The sequence below is a fragment of the Dryobates pubescens genome, chromosome 5 (assembly GCF_014839835.1).
Source record: "Dryobates pubescens isolate bDryPub1 chromosome 5, bDryPub1.pri, whole genome shotgun sequence".
Taxonomy (NCBI): domain Eukaryota; kingdom Metazoa; phylum Chordata; class Aves; order Piciformes; family Picidae; genus Dryobates; species Dryobates pubescens.
Window position 1 is genome coordinate 46,312,312 of NC_071616.1, and position 23,895 is coordinate 46,336,206.

At 51.8% G+C, this 23,895-nt stretch overlaps 1 protein-coding gene across 1 annotated transcript in view; it reads right to left on the minus strand.

Moving 5' to 3' along the window:
• Nucleotides 1-23,895, minus strand: part of FMN1 (formin 1) — a 158,418-nt gene that overhangs the window by 126,866 nt on the left and 7,657 nt on the right. The window contains exon 3 of the mRNA XM_009907850.2: nt 3,738-3,799. Within this exon, the coding sequence (XP_009906152.2) occupies nt 3,738-3,799 (62 nt within the window). The remainder of the gene's footprint in view (nt 1-3,737; nt 3,800-23,895) is intronic.

Consider the following 23,895-nt stretch of genomic DNA (forward strand, 5'->3'; position numbering starts at 1 on the left):
TCAGGTTGGAGAGGCAGGACCTGCCCTTCCTAAATCCATGTTGGCTGGACCTGAGCCCTTGGCCATCCTTCAGGTGCGCAGTTATTGCCGCCAGGATAATCTGCTCCATCACTTTCCCTGGCACTGAGGTCAGGCTGACTGGTCTGTAGTTTCCAGGTTCCTCCATCCGTCCCTTCTTGTGGATGGGGACCACATTGGCCAGTTTCCAGTCACCTGGGACCTCTCCAGTGAGCCAGGGCTGGAGGAAAATGATGGAGAGCGGCCTGGCCAGCTCATCTGCCAGCTCTCTCAGCACCCTAGGATGGATCCCATCCGGTCCCATGGACTTATGGGTGTCCAAGTGGCTCAGCAGGTCCCGGACTAATTCCTCATGGATTTCTGGGGCATTACACTGCTCCCCGACCCTATTACCCAGCTCAGGAGGCCACTCATCCTGGACTCCTACCTTGCTGTTAAACATTGAGGCAAATCTTAAAACATATCCTTCCCTTCCTTCTTGAGTCCTGTGTCCAGTTCTGGGCCCCTCAGCTTAGGAAAGATGTTGAGTTGCCTGAATGTGTCCAGAGAAGGGCAACACAGCTGGGGAGGGGTCTGGAGCACAGCCCTGGGAGGAGAGGCTGAGGGAGCTGGGGTTGCTTAGCCTGGAGAAGAGGAGGCTCAGGGGAGACCTTATTGCTCTCTACAACTACCTGAAGGGAGGTTGTAGCCAGGTGGGGGTTGGTCTCTTCTCCCAGGCAAACAGCACCAGAACAAGAGAACACAGTCTCAAGCTGTGCCAGGGGAGGTTTAGGCTGGAGGTGAGGAAGAAATTCTTCCCAGCAAGAGAGATTGGCCACTGGGATGTGCTGCCCAGGGAGGTGGTGGAGTCACCATCCCTGGAGGTGTTTAGGAAGAGCCTGGATGAGGCCCTTGGTGCCATGGTTTAGTAGATCAGATGGTGCTGGGTGCTAGGTTGGACTGGATGATCTCAAAGGTCTTTTCCAACCTGGTTAATTCTGTATCCTATTCTGCATTCCCAGAATGAGAAGCCACAAGAAAGACTCTGCACAGAGCATGCTTGGCCTTCTCTACTGCATTCCATTCTGAGCAGTGCAAACACTGGGCACATAAAGATTGAATAAAACTCCTCTGCCCCTTTGCTTTTGTCTGGAAATATTCCACACTGAAACTGTTTCAGGGGCAAAGCAATAACTTTAAAATGAATCACAAAACCCCAGGAAAAAAATTCCTGTGAAACTAAAGACAAAATAGTAATGGCTGAGAACAGAGATGTGGAGAGGTGAAAAACAACCCACAGCTGTTTCCTTAAATGTGTTTGAACACTGGGGACATGGGAAAGAGCCTCTGAATGAAGACAGGCATAAAATGAGGGGAGAAAAGCTTTAAATCACAGGATTAAAGAACACCAAAGTTTGGAAGGGAGCTCCAGAGATCATCCAGTCCAACCCCCCCAGAGCAGCATCACCCAGGGCAGGCTGCACAGGAAGGCATCCAGGTGGGGTTGGAAAGGCTCCAGAGGAGACTCCACAACCTCTCTGGGCAGCCTGCTCCAGGGCTCTGCCACCCTCACTGCAAAGAAGTTTCTCCTCATGTTGAGCTGAAACCTTCTCTGTTCAAGTTTGGCCTCTCTCCAGCAGATCCCTGTCCCTCCTGAGCTGGGGAGCCCAGAGCTGGATGCAATATACCAGGAGAGGTCTCAGCAGAGTCAAGGGGGAGAAGAACCTCCCTGGCTCTGCTGGACACACTCCTCTGGATGCCCCCTAGGACCCCCTTGGCCTTCTTGGCCCCCAGGGCACATTGCTGTGCCATGCAGAACTTGTTGCCCACCAGCACTCCAAGGTCTTTCTCCATGGAGCTGCTTCCCAGCAGGGCAGCCTCTAACCTGCCCTGGTGCCTGCTGTGATTGCTGCCCAGATGCAGGACCCTGCACTTGTCCTTGTTGAAACTCATGAGGTTCTCCTTCTCTCAGCCCTCACTGCATGGCAGCATAGCCTGAGGGGTGTCAGCCACTCCCAGTTTCATATCCTCAGCAAACTTGCTGAGGGTGCTCTCAATCCCCTCCTCCAGGTCACTGATGAAGATACTGAACAACACTGGGCCCCTGGGGAACACCACTGGCCACAGGCCTTCCAGGTGCCTCTGCCACTGATCACAACCCTCTGAACTCTAGTCCAGCCAGGTGTTGTGACACCTTTTCATTCACACAACTGCTAGAACTGTGAAGCAGAACTAGCAATTCCTGATTCCTCAAGGCAGTAAGACCACACAGCAGCAGCTGACTCCCAGATTTCATCCGCTACAAAAATCCATCATCTGCTACAGGAAGGTTTGGCATTCTCTTCACAAAATGGGTATCTTGTGTCTTGACCTTCTTTGGATGTATTAGGAGCATAGGAATTCAGTATTTCCAGCCCAGATGGTTTTCAGTCATTCATTTGGCTCTACATAGAGTTTTTCACATGGTGTTCCACACATTGCAGAGAAATGAAGAGCTCCAAACCAAGCATACAAAGAAAAAGGATGCACCTACGATGGGGCACACTCCAGGACAAGGAATGCAGTGTCAGGGTCATACAGGAAGAAGCCAGGAGCACTGCTCTGCTGGCCCAGCACTCAGAAGCCACAGCAGCATGTGATGCCCTCATTTATTGATCAGTATTGGCCACCACAAGCTGGCTGCAGTCTGTTCCAGGAACGTGGGGGAACACTAAGCGCTGGGAAGCAGCCACCAGGGCAACACTGCACAGCAGCTTAGGCACTCTGCATCTTTCATGAACCTGATGCCTTACACCAGCTTGGGCTGAGCTCCAAAAACCAAGCAGCACAGGATCAACCAGGTTGAAAGACACCTCCAAGATCATCAAGTCCAACCCATAACCCAACCCTACCTACTCAACTAAACCATGGCACCAAGTGCCTCATCCAGTCACTTATTAAACACCTCCAGGGATGGTGACTCCACCACCTCCCTGGGCAGCACATCCCAATGGCCAATCTCTCTTGCTGGGAAGAATTTCTTCCTCACCTCCAGCCTAAACTTCCCCTGGCACAGCTTGAGACTGTGTCCTCTTGTTCTGGTGCTGGGTGCCTGGGAGAAGAGACCAACCCCCACCTAGCTACAACCTCCCTTCAGGTAGCTGTAGAGAGCAATAAGGTCTCTCCTGAGCCTCCTCTTCTCCAGGCTAAGCAACCCCAGCAGGCTCTTAGGGAAGGGGCATGGAGGCAGTGGTAAGTAGAAGCAACAAGGAAGAGAGAGTGGATGGATCCCTTCCCTCAGCAAACTTGCTGAGGGTGCTCTCAATGCCACTGCCCATGGCCCTGGCAAAGGTGTTTCTGCCATCATACAGAAGTGCATCTCTGGATCACAACTACGTTCATCCTGAGCTGGCAGCTAGCTGAAAATCAACCCCTTGTGGAAAGAAACATAGCAGCATAGAACTGTCAGGGTTGGAAGGGACCTCAAGGCTCAGCCAGTTCCAACCCCCCTGCCATGGGCAGGGACACCTCACACTGCAGCAGGTTGCTCACAGCCACCTCCAGCCTGGCTGCAAACACCTCCAGGCAGGAGGCTGCCACCACCTCCCTGGGCAGCCTGTGCCAGTGTCTACACAACACTCTCTTAAAGAAACTCCAAACACATTTGATGGAAAGCAACTTTTATGTTTGAGTTACTTAAGTGTTTAAAGTGCTCCAGAGTCAGGGAAAGGAAGAAAAAAGAAATCATTCCCAAAGTTTACCTTTAATGTTTCAATTTCTTCTTTGTGTTCCCTCTTTAAGTGCAAAATGGCAGCTTGGTACTCTGTAAAGACAAGAACAGGACACTGCATTAGAGTAGGACAGGAAGGTGTCATCTGCAGCACAGTGCTGCTGCTGGGCTCTTCTCACAGGTGATTAGTGATGGAACAAGAAGGAATGGCCTCAAGCTACCACTGGACAGTAGGAAACATTTTTTCAGGGCAAGAGTGCTCAGGGATCGGAATGTGCTGCCCAGGGAGGTGGCTCAGTCCCCAAGCCTGGCTGTGTTTCAGGATGGTTTGGATGTGGTGCTTGGGGCTCTGGTTTAGGGCTGAGCCTTGCAGAGTAGGGTTCTGGGTTGGACTTGGTGATCCTGAGGCTCTTTTCCAACCTGAATGTTTCTGTGTGTTTCAGTCAGCACACCAGGTCCAGAATGCAGGTGGGAGAGATCTCGGTGTACAATGAGATAGTATCACAGAATTGTCAGGGTCAGAGGGCACCTCAAGGATGATCCAGCTCCAACCCCCCCAGCCATGGCCAGGGCCACCTCATGTCCCTGAGATGCAAAAGAAAATCTGAGCACAGTTATTGTCCTTATTTCCAAGACCACTTGAGCAGATTTGCCTCTGAGAGCAGAAGTAAAGGAAGGAGATCTTCCATGCTGAGAGGGAACACTGGGGGAAAGATGTCAAGATGGCAACAACAAGAGGAAACTTCAGTCTTGCTTAGCTCTGCAGAGGAAGGTAGAACTGCTAGGGCATTACAAGGGGCCCATGCATGCACACTCAGCTGAAATCCACCCCCATGTGCATTAGACACAAAGACTGAGACTGAACTGCAAGCACACAATCACTGCACACAGGGCAGCTGGCTAAGAGAGCAGTCACAGACACAGAAGGACACCTGGAAAGGGACCCAACAGCAAGAGACACAAAAGAATTCTCTGTCTTAATTCTATCAGATGAAGATTAATTAGAGAGGTTAAGAGCCTTCACAGGGCACTGCACAGCTCTTCCCTTCAGCAAGAGCACAACATCCAGAGGTACCTGGTTCATTCTATTCTATTCTATTCTCAGAAACAAAAGCATGAAGCTTGAAGGTCAGAGAAGTTTAAGCCAGCAGTGACAAAAGGAGGAGGCTGGCTGTGGGTTACAGAGGTTTAGTGCTGGCTGGGTTGTTCAGGTGCAGATTTACCACGTGGGCCTCTAGAACATGGGTTTCCTACTGTGCTTTCCCTCCATCCCCAGCATGGCTACATGTGGCCAAAGAAGCAGAAGACCTTTCCTTACAGCTGTGGAGTGACTTCAGACATTGGCCTAGAAGCTGCAGCAAACCCAAACAGGCAACTGGAGCTCACTCTCAGATTATCAAACCCCCACTGCTACCTGCTTCTGCACCAGAACTAATCCCTAAGTGCATTTCCAGCTCCCTGGCTTGGCTTCTGCTGCTCCAACTGAGAAAAAGAGAATAGAAACAACTCCTAATTTAAACAAGGGATAGAAAACAATCCCAAGCCTTCACCTTTCACTGACTGTGTTCCTCTCTGACACAGGGAAGAGGAAAAGAAAGACAACCTGGTCATCACCTTGAAACCTACAGGATGTGGAAGACTGCAGTGCAAAGCTGCCTTTTTTCAGCTGCAGGTGAAGCTATCTAGATGCAAGCAGCTCTTTTGACAGCCAGTCTTAAAAGGGACAAACACTTCAGCAGGCACAACTTCAGTGATTCCAACTAGGAATAACATCCAAATCCCTACATCCTCTCTAAGGAGCCCTTACTTGGACCATTCCAGCAAGGGAAGACTGCAGGGCTGCTCTGCTGCAATCACAACTGGTTAGGTCAATGAACTTCCAGACTTTCTGCTCAGCTCCTTTGACTTCTTGATATTAGAATCATAGAATGGTTTAGGTTGGAAGAGACCTCCAAAGCTCACCCAGTCCAACCCCTCTGCACTCAGCAGGGACATCCTCTACTGGATCAGGTTGTCCAGAGCCCTGTCCAGCCTCACCTTGAGTATCTCCAGGGATGAGGTCTCAACTCCCTCCCTGGGCAACCTGCTGCAGTGTTCCAGCAGCCTCCTGGTGCAGAACTTGTTCCTCACATCCAATCTCAATCTGCTCTGCTCTCATTTCAAACCATTGTGCCTGGTCCTGTCCCTGCAGGCCTTTGGGAACAGTCCCTCTGCAGCCTTCTTGTAGCCCTTCAGGCACTGGCAGGCTGCTGTTAGGTCTGCCTAGAGCCTTCTCTTCTCCAGGCTGAACACCCCCAGCTCCCTCAGCCTGTCCTTGTGTTCCAGGCCCCTGATCATCCTCTTGCCCCTCCTCTGGACCCTCTCCATCAGGTCCACATCCTTCCTCTGCTGAGGTCAAATTCACCCAGCCAGGACTTAACAAAGCAGCAGCCTCAGGTCCCCAGGAACAGCTGTGACCCTTCTGGCACCTCAGCTGGCTAAGCACTGCCTCCGTTTGCAGGGCATGAACCTTACCAACCTCCTGCCCTGCTGTTATGCTTTTTAAGGTCACATGGGAAGTGAAGCACACAACAGGCTTTGGAACTAACAATTAGCTCTCAGTGTGGCCAGCAGGAGCAGAGAGATCTGCAGCTCTCTCTTAACAAAGATCTGCTTTCTGCTTGGGCCTGCCCCATGCTTAACATTCTTGGGGATTTGGGCAAAAGAGTCACAGTTCACTCCTGCTGATACAGACTTCCACTGGCACCAAAGGCAGATCCTTCACCAGTCCCAGTCTCTGCTGCTTGTTTTCCCATCTCAATGGAGCCACTAAGCCCAGCTGGAGAGCTGTGTCTAGTGGAGACCCCCAGGGATCAGTGCTGCATCCAGTCCTGCCCAGCACCTTCACCAATGGCATTGATGAGGGGATGCACAGTGCCTGCTCAGCAAGTTTGCTGATGATACCAAGCTGGGAGGCTTGGCTGAGACACCTGAGGGCTGTGAGGCCATTCAGAGACTTGGACAGACTGAGAGCTGGGCAGAGAGGAACCTGCTGAGGTTCAACAAGGATGAGAGCAGAGAGCAGAGTCCTGCCCCTGGAAGCAATAATAACCTGCAGCAGGACAGGCTGGGAGGGGAGCTGCTGGAGAGCAGCCCCAAGGAGAAGCACCTGGGAGTGCTGGTGGGGAACAAGTTCGGCATGGGACAGCAATGTGCCCTGGGGGCCAAGAAGGCCAAGGGGGTCCTGGGGGGCATTCAGAGGAGTATGGCCAGCAGAGCCAGGGAGGTTCTCCTCCCCCTCTGCTCTGCCCTGGTGAGACCTCCCCTGGAATATTGCATCCAGCTCTGGGCTCCCCAGCTCAGGAGGGACAGGGATCTGCTGGAGAGAGGCCAAGGGAGGGCTGCAAGGCTGCTGAAGGGACTGCAGCACTGCCTGGGGAGGAGAGGCTGAGAGCCCTGGGGCTGTTCAGTCTGGAGAGGAGAAGGCTGAGAGGGATCTAATCAATATCAGTATCTGAGGGCTGGGGGTCAGGAAGGAAGGGACAGGGACAGGCTCTGCTCAGTTGCACCCTGGGACAGGACAAGGGGTAATGGATATAAACTCCAGCACAGGAGGTTCCAGCTCAACACGAGGATGAACTTCTTCCCTGGGAGGGTCCCAGAGCACTGGAGCAGGCTGCCCAGAGAGGTTGTGGAGTCTCCTGCTCTGGAGCCTTTCCAGCCCCATCTGGATGTGTTCTGTGTGACCTGTGCTGGGTTCTATGCTCCTGCTCTGGCAGGGGGTTGGACTTGATGATCTCCAGAGGTCCCTTCCAACCCCTGACATCCTCTGCTCCTGTGAACACAAATGTTTGCATCAAGAGAATGGTGGAGGAACTCCCATGGATGAAACCTAACCCAGCATGAAAGGCTAGAGTCCTAAAGAGGGCAGGTAGGTGATTTTTGAGGCAGGTATTTAGCAAGATGCCATCACCTTAAACTCTTTAGGTTGGCAGATGGCTTTCATTACTTTTCAGAGCTGAGAAGTTCTGGAGATTGCTTTGATTAATCTTCCTTCTGAAGCAGAGGTAAGGTATAGTGTAGGAGTTCTCTTATGCTTTATTTATTCCTCAAAAGCATGCTTTGAAAGTAGCAGATGGCAAGAACTCATCAACCCAATTCATTACTCAAAGCATTGCTACTGCATGAAAGCAAGGGCAGCAGAAATTGCTATACTGTAATACACTTAACAGATTGACTTCTGTGCAATAAAGTGACATCACAGAGCCAGAGCATGGCTTGGGTTGGAGCCACTTGCCAGCTGATTTGCATCTGATCTGCTTCACAAAGCCCTCCAGAGCAACCTCTGCATCAGGGACAGCTGACACATTCATGCCCTACAGCCACTGTCTGGCAGGCTGCTTGGGAGCCCAGGCAAGTCCAGCAGGATGCTTGCACAACCACCCTTCCATTATCCAGCACAATGACAGGCTTTAAAAGCTCAGAAAACACAGCTCTGCTGGCATTACCCAAACCAGGGAGGGTGTTGGCATCTCTTGTGTGACACAAGATTACACACTCACAGACTTGTCAAGGTTGGAAGGGACCTCAAGGATCAGCCAGTTCCAGCCCCCCTGCCATGGCCAGGGACACCTCACACCACAGCAGGTTGCTCACAGCCACCTCCAGCCTGGCTGCAAACACTTCCAGGCAGGAGGCTTCCACCACCTCCCTAGGCAGCCTGTGCCAGGCTCTCACCTCCCTCATGGGGAAGAATCATAGAATCCAGCAGGTTGGAAGAGACCTCCAAGACCTCATCAAGTCCAACCCATCTACTCAAGCAGACCATGGCACCAAGTGCCTCATCCAGTCCCTTCTTAAACACCTCCAAGGACACTGACCCCACCACCTCCCTGGGCAGCACATTCCAAGGCCAATGTGTCTATGAAGAACTTCTTTCAAAGATCAAGCCTAAACTTCCCCCTGCTCAGCTTGAGCCTGTGTCCTCTTGTTCTGGTGCTGGCTGCCTGGGAGACCTTCTTGAAGACGAGCTTGGATCTCTAAAGCAGGCTGTAGAGAAGACAGAGGCAGAGTCTTTTCAGTGGTCCCCAGTGACAGAACCAGCCTGAGCCCACCCTGAAGCACAGAGGAGTTTGGCTAAACATCAGGACACACTGGGGCATGTTCCCAAACAAGGATGGGGAGGGTGGAGATCACAGCATGATGGAATGCAGAGATTGCTCTGAAGGGCTTTATGAACAGAGGAGATACAAAATCAGATGGGAAGTGCTCCTGCCCTGAAAATGACCACAAGCAAATGAGGATCTCAGCACTGAGAACACAAAACTGTTGGTCCTTTATGTAAGGCAAGCAAGCAGAAAAGCAAACTATTCACTGGACAGAAGCAGCTCCAAGGAGCTCTAACTCCAGCTTAATTTCCCACTTCTAACTTGCTGCTCTTGTCCTTTGTTTTGAGAGCACTCCATCCCAAGGAAGAAAAAGGAAGAAGGGGGAAAAGTCACCAATGATGGGATTTGTGGCCCATTCAGGCAGACTTTTAACTCATGCAGCTTGATGCTTCCTCCAGTCACTCATTGTAAGCCACTGCAGCTCCAGCAGACACTGATAAAACAGGATGTTCCTCTCTAAGCCAGTGAGATACAGCAAATCTTATCTGGCTGCTCTCCACCACGACCTGAAAGGAGGTGGCAGTGGGGCTGGGGTTGGTCTCCTCTCCCAGGTAACCAGTGACAGGGTGAGAGGAATGGGTTGGACTTGTGACAGGGGAGGTTTAGATCAGATGCTAGAAAAAAATTCTTTGCTGAGAGTGATGAAGCACTGGAACAAGCTGCCCAGGGAGGTGGCAGTCACCATCCCTGGAGCTGCTCAAGAAGCTGCAGATGTGGCACTTCAGGATATAGCTTGGTTGCTTTATGGCTGGACCTGATGCTTTAAAAAGTCTTTTCCAACCCTAATGATTCTATGATCATAAAGTCCTAAATAAATAGAAGTATTTGATACATCTGCTGGTAGCTAGCAATGCGTTTTAGAACATCCAGCCTGGCCTTCAACACCCCCAGCAAGGAGGCAGCCACAGCCTCCCTGGGCAGCCTGGGCCAGAGTCTCAGCAGCCTCCTGCTGAACAACTTCTTCCTCAGCTGCAGTCTGACCCTGCTCTGCCTCAGCTTCAAACCATTCCCCCTTGGCCTGTCTCTAGACCCCCTGATGGAAAGTCCCTCTGCAGCCTTCCTGCAGGATGCCTTCAGGTACTGGCAGGCAGCTCTGAGGTCCCCCCAGAGTCTTCTCTTTCTCCTCCAGACTGAACACCCCCAGCCGCCTTAGCCAGAGCCGCTCCAGCCCTTGGATCACCTTTGTGGCCTCCTCCAGACTCACTCCAGCAGCTCTGTGTCCTCCTTATGCTGAATTGAACAAAACCACCTTTCCTTTCCCTGTCACCTGCTCCTAATTCACAGAGATTTGGGGGCACACCTCAAAGGCTGTGTTTGTTCCTAGTTTTACAGGCCCCTGAAGAGGTAAACTGAGAGTCCCTCCATGCAGAGTGGTGACTGTGAAGTGAAAGTAACTCAGTTTCTTAGGGAACAAAATGATATTCCCTGGCTGAGACAAGCTAGAAGCCTATTGAGACGAGCTGGAAGCCTATTCCACGTCTCTCAGTGGACAAAGAGCAGGTGATGTGAAAAATCAAAGCCTGCTAGAGGGTAAATAGTACTTTTCCAGTACACCTCCAGCCACCTGATTTGCAATTCAGGAACTTTCTAAGCCAGAGAGGCTGTCTGCATAGTTAATAGTTTGCAGTGGGTTCCTCTCCCATGAATGTGCATTGCTGGCTTTCAAGCTGCTGCAAGCAGCCACTGTCCTGCAGGAGAGCCTGAACTGCACATTTTCCCCAGCCATTACCTTGCTCAATTCTGGTAGCAGCACACAACATTTGAAATCTCCTTGCTCACCTCTAGGGTTTCAGAATGAGATTAGGAACAACAGCCCAGGAGGGATCAGCGAGGCTAATGTCATGGCTCCTGTTCTGCCATCCTTTTAGAGTCAGTAAGAGAAAGCATCAGGAGTTCAGTTATGATGCAGAGAGAGATCTGCAGGACAAGGTAACACTGAAGAGTATTTTACATGATTTTCCAACCAGTATTTACAGACTGGTCAGTGCAAATCTGACTACATTCTTCTTTAGCTGACTTCCAGAGTTGGTATCAGTCTGCTTCATGACTTCAAAGTGTGTTGGCAATATGGATTACACAAAAATAAGCTTGACTGAAAAGCTATCCCTGTGATAGGAAAAGAAATGGGATCTAGAAGTGAGGATCTTTCAATAGTATTTTCTTGATCATGAAGTACTGCAACATTTGAAAGGGTCAGGCTTGGAATTAACATCTACAATGAAGTACTGGCTTGAAAGCAGCCCTGGAGAAAAGGACCTGGGGGTGCTGGGGGAGGAGAAGCTCAACAGGAGCCAGCAGTCAGCACTTGCAGCCCAGAAAGCCAAGCAGAGCCTGGGCTGCAGCAAGAGAAGCAGAGCCAGCAGGGCCAGGGAGGGGATTCTGCCCCTCTGCTCCACTGTGCTGAGACCACAGCTGGAGCTCTGGGGCCAGTTCTGGAGCCCCTAGGACAGGAAGGGTCTGGAGGGGCTGGAAGGTGTCCAGAGAAGGGCCATGAGGAGGAGCAGAGGGCTGGAGCTGCTCTGCTGTGAGGACAGACTGAGGGAGTTGGGGTTGTGCAGGCTGGAGAGGAGAAGGCTCCCAGGAGACCTAATTGTGGCCTTCCAGGATCTGCAGGGGGCTCCAAGAAAGCTGGGGAGGGACTTTTGAGGGTGTCACGGAGTGACAGGACTTGGGGGGATGGAGCAAAACTAGAAGTGGGGAGATTCAGATTGGATGTGAGGAAGAAGTTGTTCCCCATGAGGGTGGTGAGAGCCTGGCACAGGTTGCCCAGGGAGGTGGTGGAAGCCTCCTGCCTGGAGGTGTTTGCAGCCAGGCTGGAGGTGGCTGTGAGCAACCTGCTGCAGTGTGAGGTGTCCCTGCCCATGGCAGGGGGTTGGGACTGGCTGAGCCTTGAGGTCCCTTCCAGCCCTGACAATTCTGTGGTTCCTTGCTAAGTAATAGGTTGCAAAGAGGAAATGAGATTGTGTCTTAACTAAATGCCCAGAGCACAGAGGAAGCAACTCTGTGTCTCCTGTCATTGCATCAAGCATGGCCTGTAAATGGAGAAGAGAATTATTGTGGAAGCACAATGGAACAGCTGAAGAAGGAAAACTCAACAATTGAAAATGGGTGAATAATGAAGATGGACAAGAGGTGAACAAAGGCCTCAAACTGCTGTAAGAAGGCAGCAATGGAATCTGTCACAGAATCACAGACAGCAACTGTGTGAAGACAACAGCATCATGGATTGTGAAACAAAGGACAAAGGCCTGAATGCTTTTATACATCACATCTGCTGCAGCAGAGAGGACACAAATGCACTGAAGAACCTTAGGGGCACACAGGTATGGCAGCAGAAGGTTTTGTGCAGGATCAGAGGAGGTTAGGGGTTGGAAGAGACCTCTGGAGGTCATCAAGTCCAACCCCCTGCCAGAGCAGGAGCATAGAACCCAGCACAGGTCACACAGAACACATCCAGATGGGGCTGGAAAGGCTCCAGAGAAGGAGACTCCACAACCTCTCTGGGCAGCCTGCTCCAGGGCTCTGGGACCCTCCCAGGGCAGAAGTTCCTCCTCATGTTGAGCTGGAACCTCCTGTGCTGCAGTTTACATCCATTGCCCCTTGTCCTATCCCAGGGTGCAACTGAGCAGAGCCTGTCCCTGTCCCTTCCTTCCTGACCCCCAGCCCTCAGCTATTGATAGACATTTCTTCTCTTCAACAGCAACTCAAAACCAGAAGTACCTGGAGCCCAAAGAGTTGCCAGATACCACATCTCACACATGGGGACACAGGTGAGACAGCAAAGATTGCTGAGCCCAGTGTAAGTCAGACAGGGAGCACCTCCAGTTTAACACTTACTGTCTCTAACAGCTTTGAGGTTTAAACCTCAACACAACAGATTCTGGAGCAAAGGAAGATGTATGCACTCCACTGGACTGATTTTTACAGCACTCTGTGTTTGAAAATGTTGGCCCACAAATGTGATCTTGCAACTCAAACACACCACATGGCATTGCCCAAGCCTACCCTCAACAACCACAAAACTCAAGTGCCTAAAATAGCAGCAAGCTCTCAGATTGCTAGGCCCTTCAGATCTGAATCAGTTCATCAGTATTCATTGTCCTACCTGCTCAGCTGTAGCACTTATCCTGACCTTCAAGGACAGATATGGTCTCCAGGCAAAACACTGCTGGGGGCCTCAGTGGGGCTGTGGATTCACAGAATGGAAGGGACCTCCAGAGGCCACCCAGTCCAACCCCCTGCACTCAGCAGGGACATCCTCCACTGGATCAGGTTGCTCACAGCCCTGTCCAGCCTCACCTGGAATATCTCCAGGGATGGAGCCTCAACCACCTCCCTGGGCAACCTGCTGCAGTGTTCCAGCAGCCTCCTGGTGCAGAACTTGTTCCTCACATCCAATCTCAATCTGCTCTGCTCTCATTTCAAACCACTGTCCCTGCTCCTGTCCCTGCAGGCCTTTGGGAACAGTCCCTCTGCAGCCTGCCTGTAGCCCCTTCAGGTGCTGGCAGGCTGCTGTTAGGTTTCTACAGAGGAAGTTAAGCTAAGCTGAAGGGCTGTGGAGGATCCTGCATGGAGGGGTCAGTTTGAGATGGCTTCTTTAAAACACACAGAACTCCCAAACACTTGTGTCTCTACTCTCTCTACTTACAAATACAGGAAACCTTCAAACATGTCAACCACAGCTGTGTCTGACCAGAATCCCTTCAGCTCAGCACTCAGCCTTTTGGGGTAGGGATGGCTGGCAGGATTTCCCTTTTTCTGTTGCACAAAGTGTTTTCAGAACTTTATTTATTTGCTCCTTTGGAAAGGACAGAATAAATATGAGATTTTTATGGGACTGGCAAATGGTTTGAAGCTGAGGCACAGCAGGGTTAGACTGCAGCTGAGGAAGAAGTCCTTCAGCAGGAGGCTGCTGAGACTCTGGCACAGGCTGCCCAGGGAGGCTGTGGCTGCCTCCTGCCTGGGGGTGCTGAAGGCCAGGCTGGATGAGGCCTTGAGCAGCTGAGTGTAGCTGAGAGGTGTCCCTGGGCATGGGGGGGAGGTTGGGGCAGCTGAGATCTGAGCTCCAAGCTCCCTTCCAGCCTGAGCCGTGCTGTGATCAGAGATCAGCAGATCACTCTGATCAGTGGTCAGAGATCAGCAGAGCCATTCTAGGAAGATCACTGATGGTATGTGCAGGGAAGTTCTCACCAACTCCAATGCAAGTTGCTTAAGTTAATGCAAAACTGCCTGGACACTGTCTGATTGCCTAAGAAGTCTTCACACAGCTGTAATGAAGATGAGCAGACTCCCATGAGGAAACTTCCAAGGGAAAGAGACAGGGCTTCGTAGTCCCTTGGACTGATTTCTCCTAACATGATGGAGCCCTCTTTCCTCATCATCCAAATGGTGCCTCATGGCAGAATCAAGGACTGACTTGTCCTTGGGGCTATAATGCACCCAGAACTTTTCCAGGCCCATGGTTTGTTTCTGAGTCTTGTAATACAGTCACATGGAATACTCACCAACAACATCTCACAGACTGGCTCAGGCTGGAAGGGAGCTCAGAGCTCCTCTGCCCCAACCTCCCCACCATGCCCAGGGACACCTCTCAGCTACACTCAGCTGCTCAAGGCCTCATCCAGCCTGGCCTTCAGCACCCCCAGGCAGGAGGCAGCCACAGCCTCCCTGGGCAGCCTGGGCCAGAGTCTCAGCAGCCTCCTGCTGAAGAACTTCTTCCTCAGCTGCAGTCTGACCCTGCTCTGCCTCTAACCATTCCCCCCTGTCCTGTCTCCAGCCACCCTGATGAACACATCCAGTATTCCTAACCCAACTACAACAAAAGCATCCCCAAAAGAGGAAGACAAATCTGAATCCTTGGAAAGTTTTACCTCAGCAGATTGCTATAGTGCAATTGTTTGAGAAGTGTGAGAACAGGGAAGTGCTTGATGAATAAACAAATAATGATCATCCACACTCAGGATAATGACAGGCTCTGCTTTTACAGAAAGAAAGAAGAGAGGCCAGAGATACTGAGGGAATATGTTACAATGAAAGGAAGACTCAGAAACAGCTTCTTGATCTACAGAAAGGGTGTGTTAATCACTAGGGAGTTCATCTTCATCATTAGAGACTCTCCTTAGGAAGCTTTTATTCAAATGTTTATCCTGGACAAAAAGGCAGACTGCAGCTTCAGACTATCATAACATCATAGAATGGCTCAGGCTGGGAGGCAGCTCAGAGCTCAGCTGCCCCAACCTCCCCTCCATGCCCAGGGACACCTCTCAGCTACACTCAGCTGCTCAAGGCCTCATCCAGCCTGGCCTTCAGCACCCCCAGGCAGGGGGCAGCCACAGCCTCCCTGGGCAGCCTGGGCCAGAGTCTCAGCAGCCTCCCGCTGAAGAGCTTCGTCCTCAGCTCCAGTCTGAAGTCCTTCAGGTACAGGATGGATTCTGCAGACTCAGCATCAAACCAAAGCATCACATTTATGAAAAGTACAGAGGTTCACTACCTTCAGCAGACCAGAATGAAACCTGTCAGTCTTCAGCCAAAATGCCACCAACCCCCCCTGCTACCTCAGCTGTCACAAATATTGATAGACATTGATCAGATCCCTCTCAGCCTTCTCTTCTCCAGACTCAACAGCCCCAGGGCTCTCAGTCTCTCCTCACAGGGGAGATGCTCAAGTCCCCTAAGCATCCTCCTGGCTCCCCCTTGGCCTCTCTCCAGCAGGTCTCTGTCTCTCTTGACCTGGAAAGCCCAGCACTGGGCACAGGATTGCAGCTGTGGTCTCAGCAGGGCAGAGCAGAGGGGGAGCAGAACCTCCCCAGCCCTGCTGGCCACACTTTTCTTGCTGCCCCCCAGGATCCCCTTGGCTCTCTTGGTCACCAGGGCACATTGCTGTCCCATGCAGGACTTGCTGCCCAGCAGCACTCCAAGGTCTTTCTCCATGGAGCTGCTTCCCAGCAGGGCAGCCTCTAACCTGTCCTGGTGCCTGCTGTGATTGCTGCCCAGATGCAGGACCCTGCCCTTGTCCTCAACGACCTTCTTCAGTGCAATCACAGCCATGGACACTGCAGTCACACAAGCCAGAACCCTGAACATTCCTCCTCTGCACTACAGACCTTCTGCAGTCCCTGGTGAGTTTTCAGTCCTCAGTAGTGCTGGGTGCTGCAGGCCCTGCCTGTCCTGTGCTGACCATCACCAGGGAGACGCTGCCTTCACAGTAACAAGAGCAGCAGGGACCAGACACAGACGGACAACGTGACACCGTTCCACCCACCTGGTGCTCCCTCCTCCTCAAGCTTTAGGTGAGCTGGAGACAAAAGCAGAAGTGAGACCAGATTGAAGCTTCACACAGGGCAAGTGTAGATCTACACATGCACCCCAGAAGGGACTCTTGCCAGCCCCCCTGCTGCTTCTTGCATTCATTACCTTAAACACCTACCTCGGTCAGCATTTCCAGCCCCCGTTCCTGCCGCTGTGTCTCACCAGAAGATAACCAACCCTTTCTGAAGTGCTCCTAGGTATTAGCACTGCCCAGCAAATCAAATCAAAACCACAGAGCAAGTATTTCAATAAACTACTGCCACAAGAACGAAAATAAACAACTCCCCCCCCAGGCATTCCTTCATGAAGCACAGGCCACACGCAGCAACACTTCCCATGGAAATGAACCTGCAAGAAGCTCTCAGCAGTGTAATCCCTCAGAGATTCCCTGGCTGCAGAGCAGCAGGGAACATGCTCATGGAAATCTCTGTCCTGACACTGAGCAAGCTGCACCCTTCCTCACCATTTCCAGAAGAGAAGGTACAGAGCATTCCCTGGTCAGCCTGGGGACCTGAAAATTTAGGATAGTATCCTAGTATCAGTCAGGGTTGGAAGGGACCACAAGGATCATTCAGTTCCAACCCCCCTGCCATGGGCAGGGACACCCCACACTAGCTCAGCCTGGCCAGAGCCTCATCCAGCCTGGGCTTAAACACCTCCAGGGACAGCCAGCCACCTCCCTGGACAACCCATTCTCTGGACACCTTCCAGCACCTCCAGATCCCTCTTGTAATAGGGGCACCAGAACTGGAGGCAGTACTGCAGGTGGGGTCTCCCCAGAGCTGAGCAGAGGGGGAACTTTGGGAATGCTGCATAGCAGAGATCAGCAGGTTCCAAATGGCAACCTCCATTCTCCACAGCTGTTGCAAAAAGCAAGTAAACACAGAATCACAGAGGGTTAGGGGCTGGAAGGGACCTCCAGAGATCATCCAGTCCAACCCCCCTGCCAGAGCAGGAGCACCCAGGGTAGGTCACATCCAGCTGGGGTTGGGAAGGCTCCAGAGCAGGAGACTCCACAGCCTCTCTGGGCAGCCTGCTCCAGGCTCTGCCACCCTCACAGGGACAAAGTTTTGCCTCCTGTTCCCCTGGCACCTCCTCTGCTCCAGCTTGCCCCCAGTGCCCCTTGTGCTGTGCTTGGCCATCCCTGAGCAGAGCCTGGCTCCAGCCCTGCACATCTTGATCCCCAGCACTGAGGGCAGCCCTCAGGCTGCTCTGCTCCCAGCCCCAGCTCCCTCAGCTGTGCTCACAGGGAGATGTTCCACTGCCTGCAGCAGCTCTGGGGCTCTGTGCTGGACTCTCCCAAGCAGTTCCCTGAGAGGCTTCTTGACCTGAGGGGCCCAGAACAGGACAGTATTATTCCATCCTTGTTCAAAACTGTGCTGTGCAATGATTACCTTTGCTTCTTTGCTAATAAATCATCTTTGACAATAAAACCACTTCCCTCCTGGGATAACTTAGGCTCAAAACTCTCATGGACACCTTTCCCACAGAAACCTCCACGAATGAGTTACTCCTTCAACTTTGCATCAGCACTTTAGGAACCTTCTCTGCCACGACCCCAAAGCTTCGAGTAGCAGCTTGGAAGACTCATGTCCTACATAGCCACTTCTGGTCAGCACACTGACTTCTGTCAAAAGCCTTCCTCAGTATATTCACAAACATGCCAAACCATCCTAGCACTCTTCAGAAGTTACCAGAGAACAAAGGCAGGCAAACCTGAGGGCAACCTGACTCTCCTGAGCGCTGCCACACCTTGCAGCATCCAGGAAGTCATTAGCTTTTAATTAAGCCCATTCGTTTGAATTGTAAGGGTTTCTTAATCTTCTCTCCCTGCTTGGTGACCCTCAGACAGATCATTTTCAGTCTTCCACCGTACTGTCTCTTCCCGCCGCCCCCCCGTGTAGTTCCGGGCCGTGGCCGCCAGGTGGCAGCAGGGAGGCCACTCGCCAGCGCCGCCGCTCTGGGCTGGTTTGTGCTCACCCTCACACGGCTGTGGCGCCGCAGGGGCTCGCTCAGCCCCGCAGGGGCTCGCTCATTCCCGCAGGGGCTCGCTCAGCCCCGCAGGGGCTCGCTCATTCCCGCAGGGGCTCGCTCAGCCCCGCAGGGGCTCGCTCATTCCCGCAGGGGCTCGCTCAGCCCCGCAGGGGCTCGCTCAGCCGTGTGAGGGGCTCGCTCATTCCCGCAGGGGCTCGCTCAGCCCCGCAGGGGCTCGCTCAGCCGTGTGAGGGGCTCGCTCATTCCCGCAGGGGCTCGCTCAGCCCCGCAGGGGCTCGCTCATTCCCGCAGGGGCTCGCTCAGCCGTGTGAGGGGCTCGCTCAGCCCCGCAGTCCCACACAGCAGCACACCTTCTGGCTTTTCTTCCAACAAGCACGGCCGTGAGCATCGTTCACAGCGTCACAGAATCACCAAGGCTGGAAAAGCCCTTTAAGATCATCCAGCCCAACCCTACCCCAACTGCCATGGCCACTAAACCGTGTTCTGAAGCACCGCATCTGCAGCCTCCAGGGATGGGGACTCCACCACCTCCCTGGACAACCTCTTCCAACCCCTCACCACTCTCTCACTAAAGTTTTTCCTAATCTCCAGCCTTAAACCTCCCCTGGCACAACTCCAACCCATTTCTTCTCCTCCTATCACTGGTCTCTTGTGAGAAGAGACCAACCCCAGCCTCCCTCCAACCTCCTTTCAGGTAGCTGCAGAGAGCAACAAGATCTCCCCCTCAGGCATCTCTTCTACAGACTAACTAACCCCAGCTCCCTCAGCTTCCCCTTGTATGATGCCCTCCAAACCCCTCACAAGGGGGAATGGTTTGAAGCTGAGGCAGAGCAGGGTTAGACTGGAGCTGAGGAAGAAGTTCTTCCCCATGAGGGTGGTGAGAGCCTGGCACAGGTTGCCCAGGGAGGTGGTGGAAGCCTCATCCCTGGAGGTTTTGAACGCCAGGCTGGATGTGGCTCTGATATAGTGTGAGGTGTCCCTGCCCATGGCAGGGGGCTTGGAACTGGATGATCCTTGCAGTCCCTTCCAACCCTGACAACTCTGTGATCCTGTGTAATTCAATCCTCAGTGCACAGGAAGGCTTGAGTGCTCTATCACACAGCCTCAGGCACAGTCACCATACTGGTAAGAGTGATTATTTTTGCAGACTTCAGTTTAGGAAGTCAGGATTCTTGTCCATTCTGCACCTCTGTCTCGTTCTAGTAGCCCACAGACAGAAAAGGAATTGACTTTGCCCTCTTTGGTCAGGATGCTTACCCATCTTTTACAAATGGGTAAAGTGGAAAGGCCTCCCAGCTTCCTGGAAAACATTCCAGAAAGCAGCAAAAGGGCTGGAAGTGGAGCTCAAGCATCTCAGGAGGCCATTTTCAGCATTAAAAAGCTGCCTACCCTTTTGTTCTCATCCCCACGTGCATGACACCACCAGCTCAGTTGGGAGAGAAAGGCAAAGGACATTTCTGTTGCTTGCTTGTAGGGCTTTTAAAAAGTATTTCCAAAGGAACTCTTAGCAGAGAGGGCTGCAAGGTACCTGGCACAGTGGCTGCTGCGCTGCTCAGCCCTTGCACAACTCTGCTGAGCATCACAGAAGCGTTTTGGTTGGAACAGTCTTTCCCATCATCCAGTCCGACCATTCCCTAGCTCTACCAGGGCTGGTGCTAAACCACGGCCCTCAGCACCACAGCTCTGCCTCTTCAGCACCTTTGGGGGTGGGGATTCAGCCACCTCCCTGAGCAGCCTGTGCCAGTGCTTCAGAACCCTTCTGGGGAAGAAGTTTCTTCTAATGTCCAACCTAAACCTCCCCTGGTGCAACCTAAGACCATTTCCTCTCTGTAGAGATTTCTAGGCCAGACTATGCTCTGGGCAGCCTGACCTAGCAGAGGATGCCCCTGCTTACTGCAGAGGGGTTGGACTGGATGACCTTTGGAGGTGCCTTCCAAGCCAGACCATTCTATGATTCAATTACCTGCCCAATCCATAAAATTGCAGCTTTAGTTGGTGTAAGTAAGGGGAGACAGCATCCCATTGCTGTAGAGGGATATAGCACAGGTGGTCAAGTCAGGCTCTCAAGCCAAGGCAGTGTCTCTGCTAGAATGTGAAGCACTGACATCACAGGGACAGAGGCCTGCCCTGCTGCACAACAAATGCAGGGAAATAACCTGTATGCAGCCCATCTGCACTCTGAGGCCACAGCAAATCGAGCAGTGCCCATCACAGCACACAAACTCTGTCTTCAAGCAGAGGCTAACACCCTGCTTGCTGTGGTCCTGCTTTATCTAACTGACTGTAAGAGAATTTGTAATAGAATGCCAGAAACTAAGCCCCAAGTACCACAGTGAAACCCAATAAACTGCCATTCCTCAAAGAAAGAAAAAGAGAAGTTCAATTGCATTCTTGATTGGAAGTTGAAACCAACTCTTAGCAGCTGTGCTTACAAGGGCAGCTTCCAGGCCTCTCACAACACCAAGCAGCATGCTCTTTTTCAGAGACAAACACAAATTGTTCAAGGCCACAAAGGAAGTTTATGTTAAAGAAAGATAAGAAATCCTGCTCTTATCTCTCATCTTTTGGTTCAGACCATTATGCCTCTCTCTCTCACACACAAGCTGCTTGTTTTCTGCATTTACATCATAGAATGGTTCAGGTTGGAAGGGAGCTCAGAGCTCACCTGGCTCCAACCTCCCCACCCAGGGACACCTCTCAGCTACACTCAGCTGCTCAGGGCCTCATCCAGCCTGGCCTTCAGCACCCCCAGGCAGGAGGCAGCCACAGCCTCCCTGGGCAGTCTGGGCCAGAGTCTCAGCAGCCTCCTGCTGAAGAACTTCTTCCTCAGCTGCAGTCTGACCCTGCTGTGCCTCAGCTTCAACCCATTCCCCCTTGGCCTGTCTCTAGACCCCCTGATGGAAAGTCCCTCTGCAGCCTTCCTGCAGGATCCCTTCAGCTATTAAGCAGCTCTAAGGTCCCCCTGGAATCTTCTCCTCTCCAGGCTGAACACCCCCATATGTGGGTTCTGTGTGATCTGGTATCACCAATGAGCTCACTCTGTACAGACCTGAATTTGCCTCCTCTAAACCACCTACCCTGCCATCACATTTAATGTTTACAAAACAGGATTCACCTCTCTAAACAGAAACTGACCCTTGCGATGGAAACACAACAGAAAGGTAGGAGCAGAGAAAGCAGCAGAGAAAGGTCTTTGGTTACACACTGAAGAGTTCCAGGGAATAAACCTACAGCTCCAAATTAAAATACCCTTTTGCTGGTGTTCCAGGGTATAAATGGTGAAATGCACTGCAGAGCTGCTGGACTTCAGCTAGCTTAGACTGACACACTTCAAAGAAGCTGCAGCTCCAGAGAGCCATGCAGGCAGCTTGTGCTAATTACACTGACAGCTGACAACACAGCCACTTGCTCAATAGAAACACAGGAATTAAAGGATAAGGAAAGCATAAGACATGCCAAAATACCATCATGATACCATCCCTTTAATTCAAAGTGTCCAGCTTGAGATTCAGGTGCTGGGGGTGACACTGCTGTGACTACACAAGGCATCATCCAAGGCCAGAGAAAGACCTGTTGTGGTCTCACGTTTGTTCACCAACTTCTTTCACCTCCAATATCCTCCCTAGGCCTAGCCAGCCTCACACACGTGTTCCTTGTTATGGCCATTTGCTTTTTCAGTTGTTTCCCACACACCAAGCCAGACTGCAAACCTCAGGAGGGAGTTAGCTTCTCCTCCAAGCTGCTGTGAGTCACTGTGATGTCTGCTGCGTAGGCCACATTAAGCCTGAATTTCTTGCTTCCAGCAGGCAACAAGGACAAGGAGGAAAAACATGGCAAGGAGGTGGGAAAAGATCAAAAAGGCAGGAATGCTCTCCCTCAACATCCCAACCTTCCTGTCATAGCTGCCACAGTGCACAGTGATGAAGGAAGCAAATCAAAGACTTGGCTGCAGACTTGTAAGGGAGATTACAGGGCTCCAGCTTCCAGGTGTGCAGGGGTACTGCAAATACTGAAACGTGAAGGGAAAAAGCAACCCAGCTCTCTGCTGCCTCACCAAATCCATACAGATCCCTGCACCCTGTCAGAAGTGCTAAGGCTTTTAGCCATGGATTCGTCCTTGGATGTGATCACACCTGGGATGGGTTCATTCTGTTTAAGCCTGAAGTGAAGCTGTGCTTAATTAACACTTACCTAATAATCCAGTCAAACATAACCCACAGCCTGGCAGTTAAAACAGTCACTTCACCATTCTTCATGTTACAGAGATCCCATGGAACAGCAGGGGAGGAAGACTGAACTCACACACATCATGCCACACACCATTTGTGAATTCTATTCTGAAAGCAAGAACTTTTCATCTGATCTCAGCTGCCAGGACATAACATTAGGGGAAGAAACAGGGATTCAGCTTGAGACTGGCTGGGACCATGCAGTTTCATAGAGTCACAGAATTGTCAGGGTCAGAAGGGAACCTCAAGGCTCAGCCAGTCCCAACCCCCCTGCCACGGGCAGGGACACCTCACACTGCAGCAAGTTGCTCACAGCCACATCCAGCCTGGCTGCAAACACCTCCAGGCAGGAGGCTGCCACCACCTCCCTGGGCAACCTGTGCCAGGCTCTCACCACCCTCATGGGGAACAACTTCTTCCTCACATCCAATCTCAATCTCCCCACTTCTAGTTTAATTCCATCCCCCCAGTCCTATCACTCCCTGACACCCTCAGAAGTCCCTCCCCAGCTTTCTTGTAGCCCCCTTCAGATACTGGAAGCCTTTCAAGCTGTCCCCCTTTGTGGACAAGAAGTTCCCAAGCTACTGGTGACTGGAACTTTGGGTGGGAAAGGGCATGAGGGGGAAATGCCAGTGTGCACAGGTACTCTGCAGGCACCAAGCACTGTGAGAGGGAAGATGTTGAGTTTGGAAGTGAGTGATGCTGAGTTTGGAAGTGAGTGATGCTGAGTTGCCACTTCCATGTTCACCAACAAACTCAACACTGAATGCAAACTTAACACTGAATGCAAAGCCTGGGTTTTAACTGCATCACCACTACTGTTGAACAGAAGCATCCTTCACTTGCAGCAGACTGCAGAAATGCATTCCCCTGCTAGCCCTTTAAAAGTGTCACCTAGCACTGAGGAAAGCAGCTGTAAGTGATCCCTCCAATTTCCAACTGCTGGCAGTGTCCTTGCTGCCACAGCTGCTTTCTGGGCCCCCATGAATAGCTGAGAGAAACACAACCCTGCTCATCACCCAGGTACACCTACAGCCCTGCTGCACTTCCAGCATCTGCTGTCAATGAAGCCTTTGTCTGTTTCCTTTCAAAGCACCACTTCTGTCTCATCCCAGCTGAGTCACCAGCAGTTTGTTTTCATTGAAATCCCTCTCCCTGCCAGACACTGCAGTGACTAATGAACTGCAGGATCTGCTCTGGATGAAAATTTGACTAAGCAAACTAACCATCCACATGCTGATGGCACTGCCACCCAAAATATCCCAGTAACCAGAGAGTAACAATTTACATGGGCTCTAGGCCAGCCTGTCCTTCCCATTCAAATGGCAGGAAAGCCTGACCTAATTTCTTTCTCCCTGAGTAGCAGAATCTGGAGCTTTTGTTAGCTCAGTTTCCTTTCCTTTCTTGATTTCAGCATCTGGCTTTGCCAGAGATGATTACAGTCACTAGGAGAAAAACATTTATTTGGGTAACACTAATGCTGCAAGCACATAGCCACTATAATCATTGC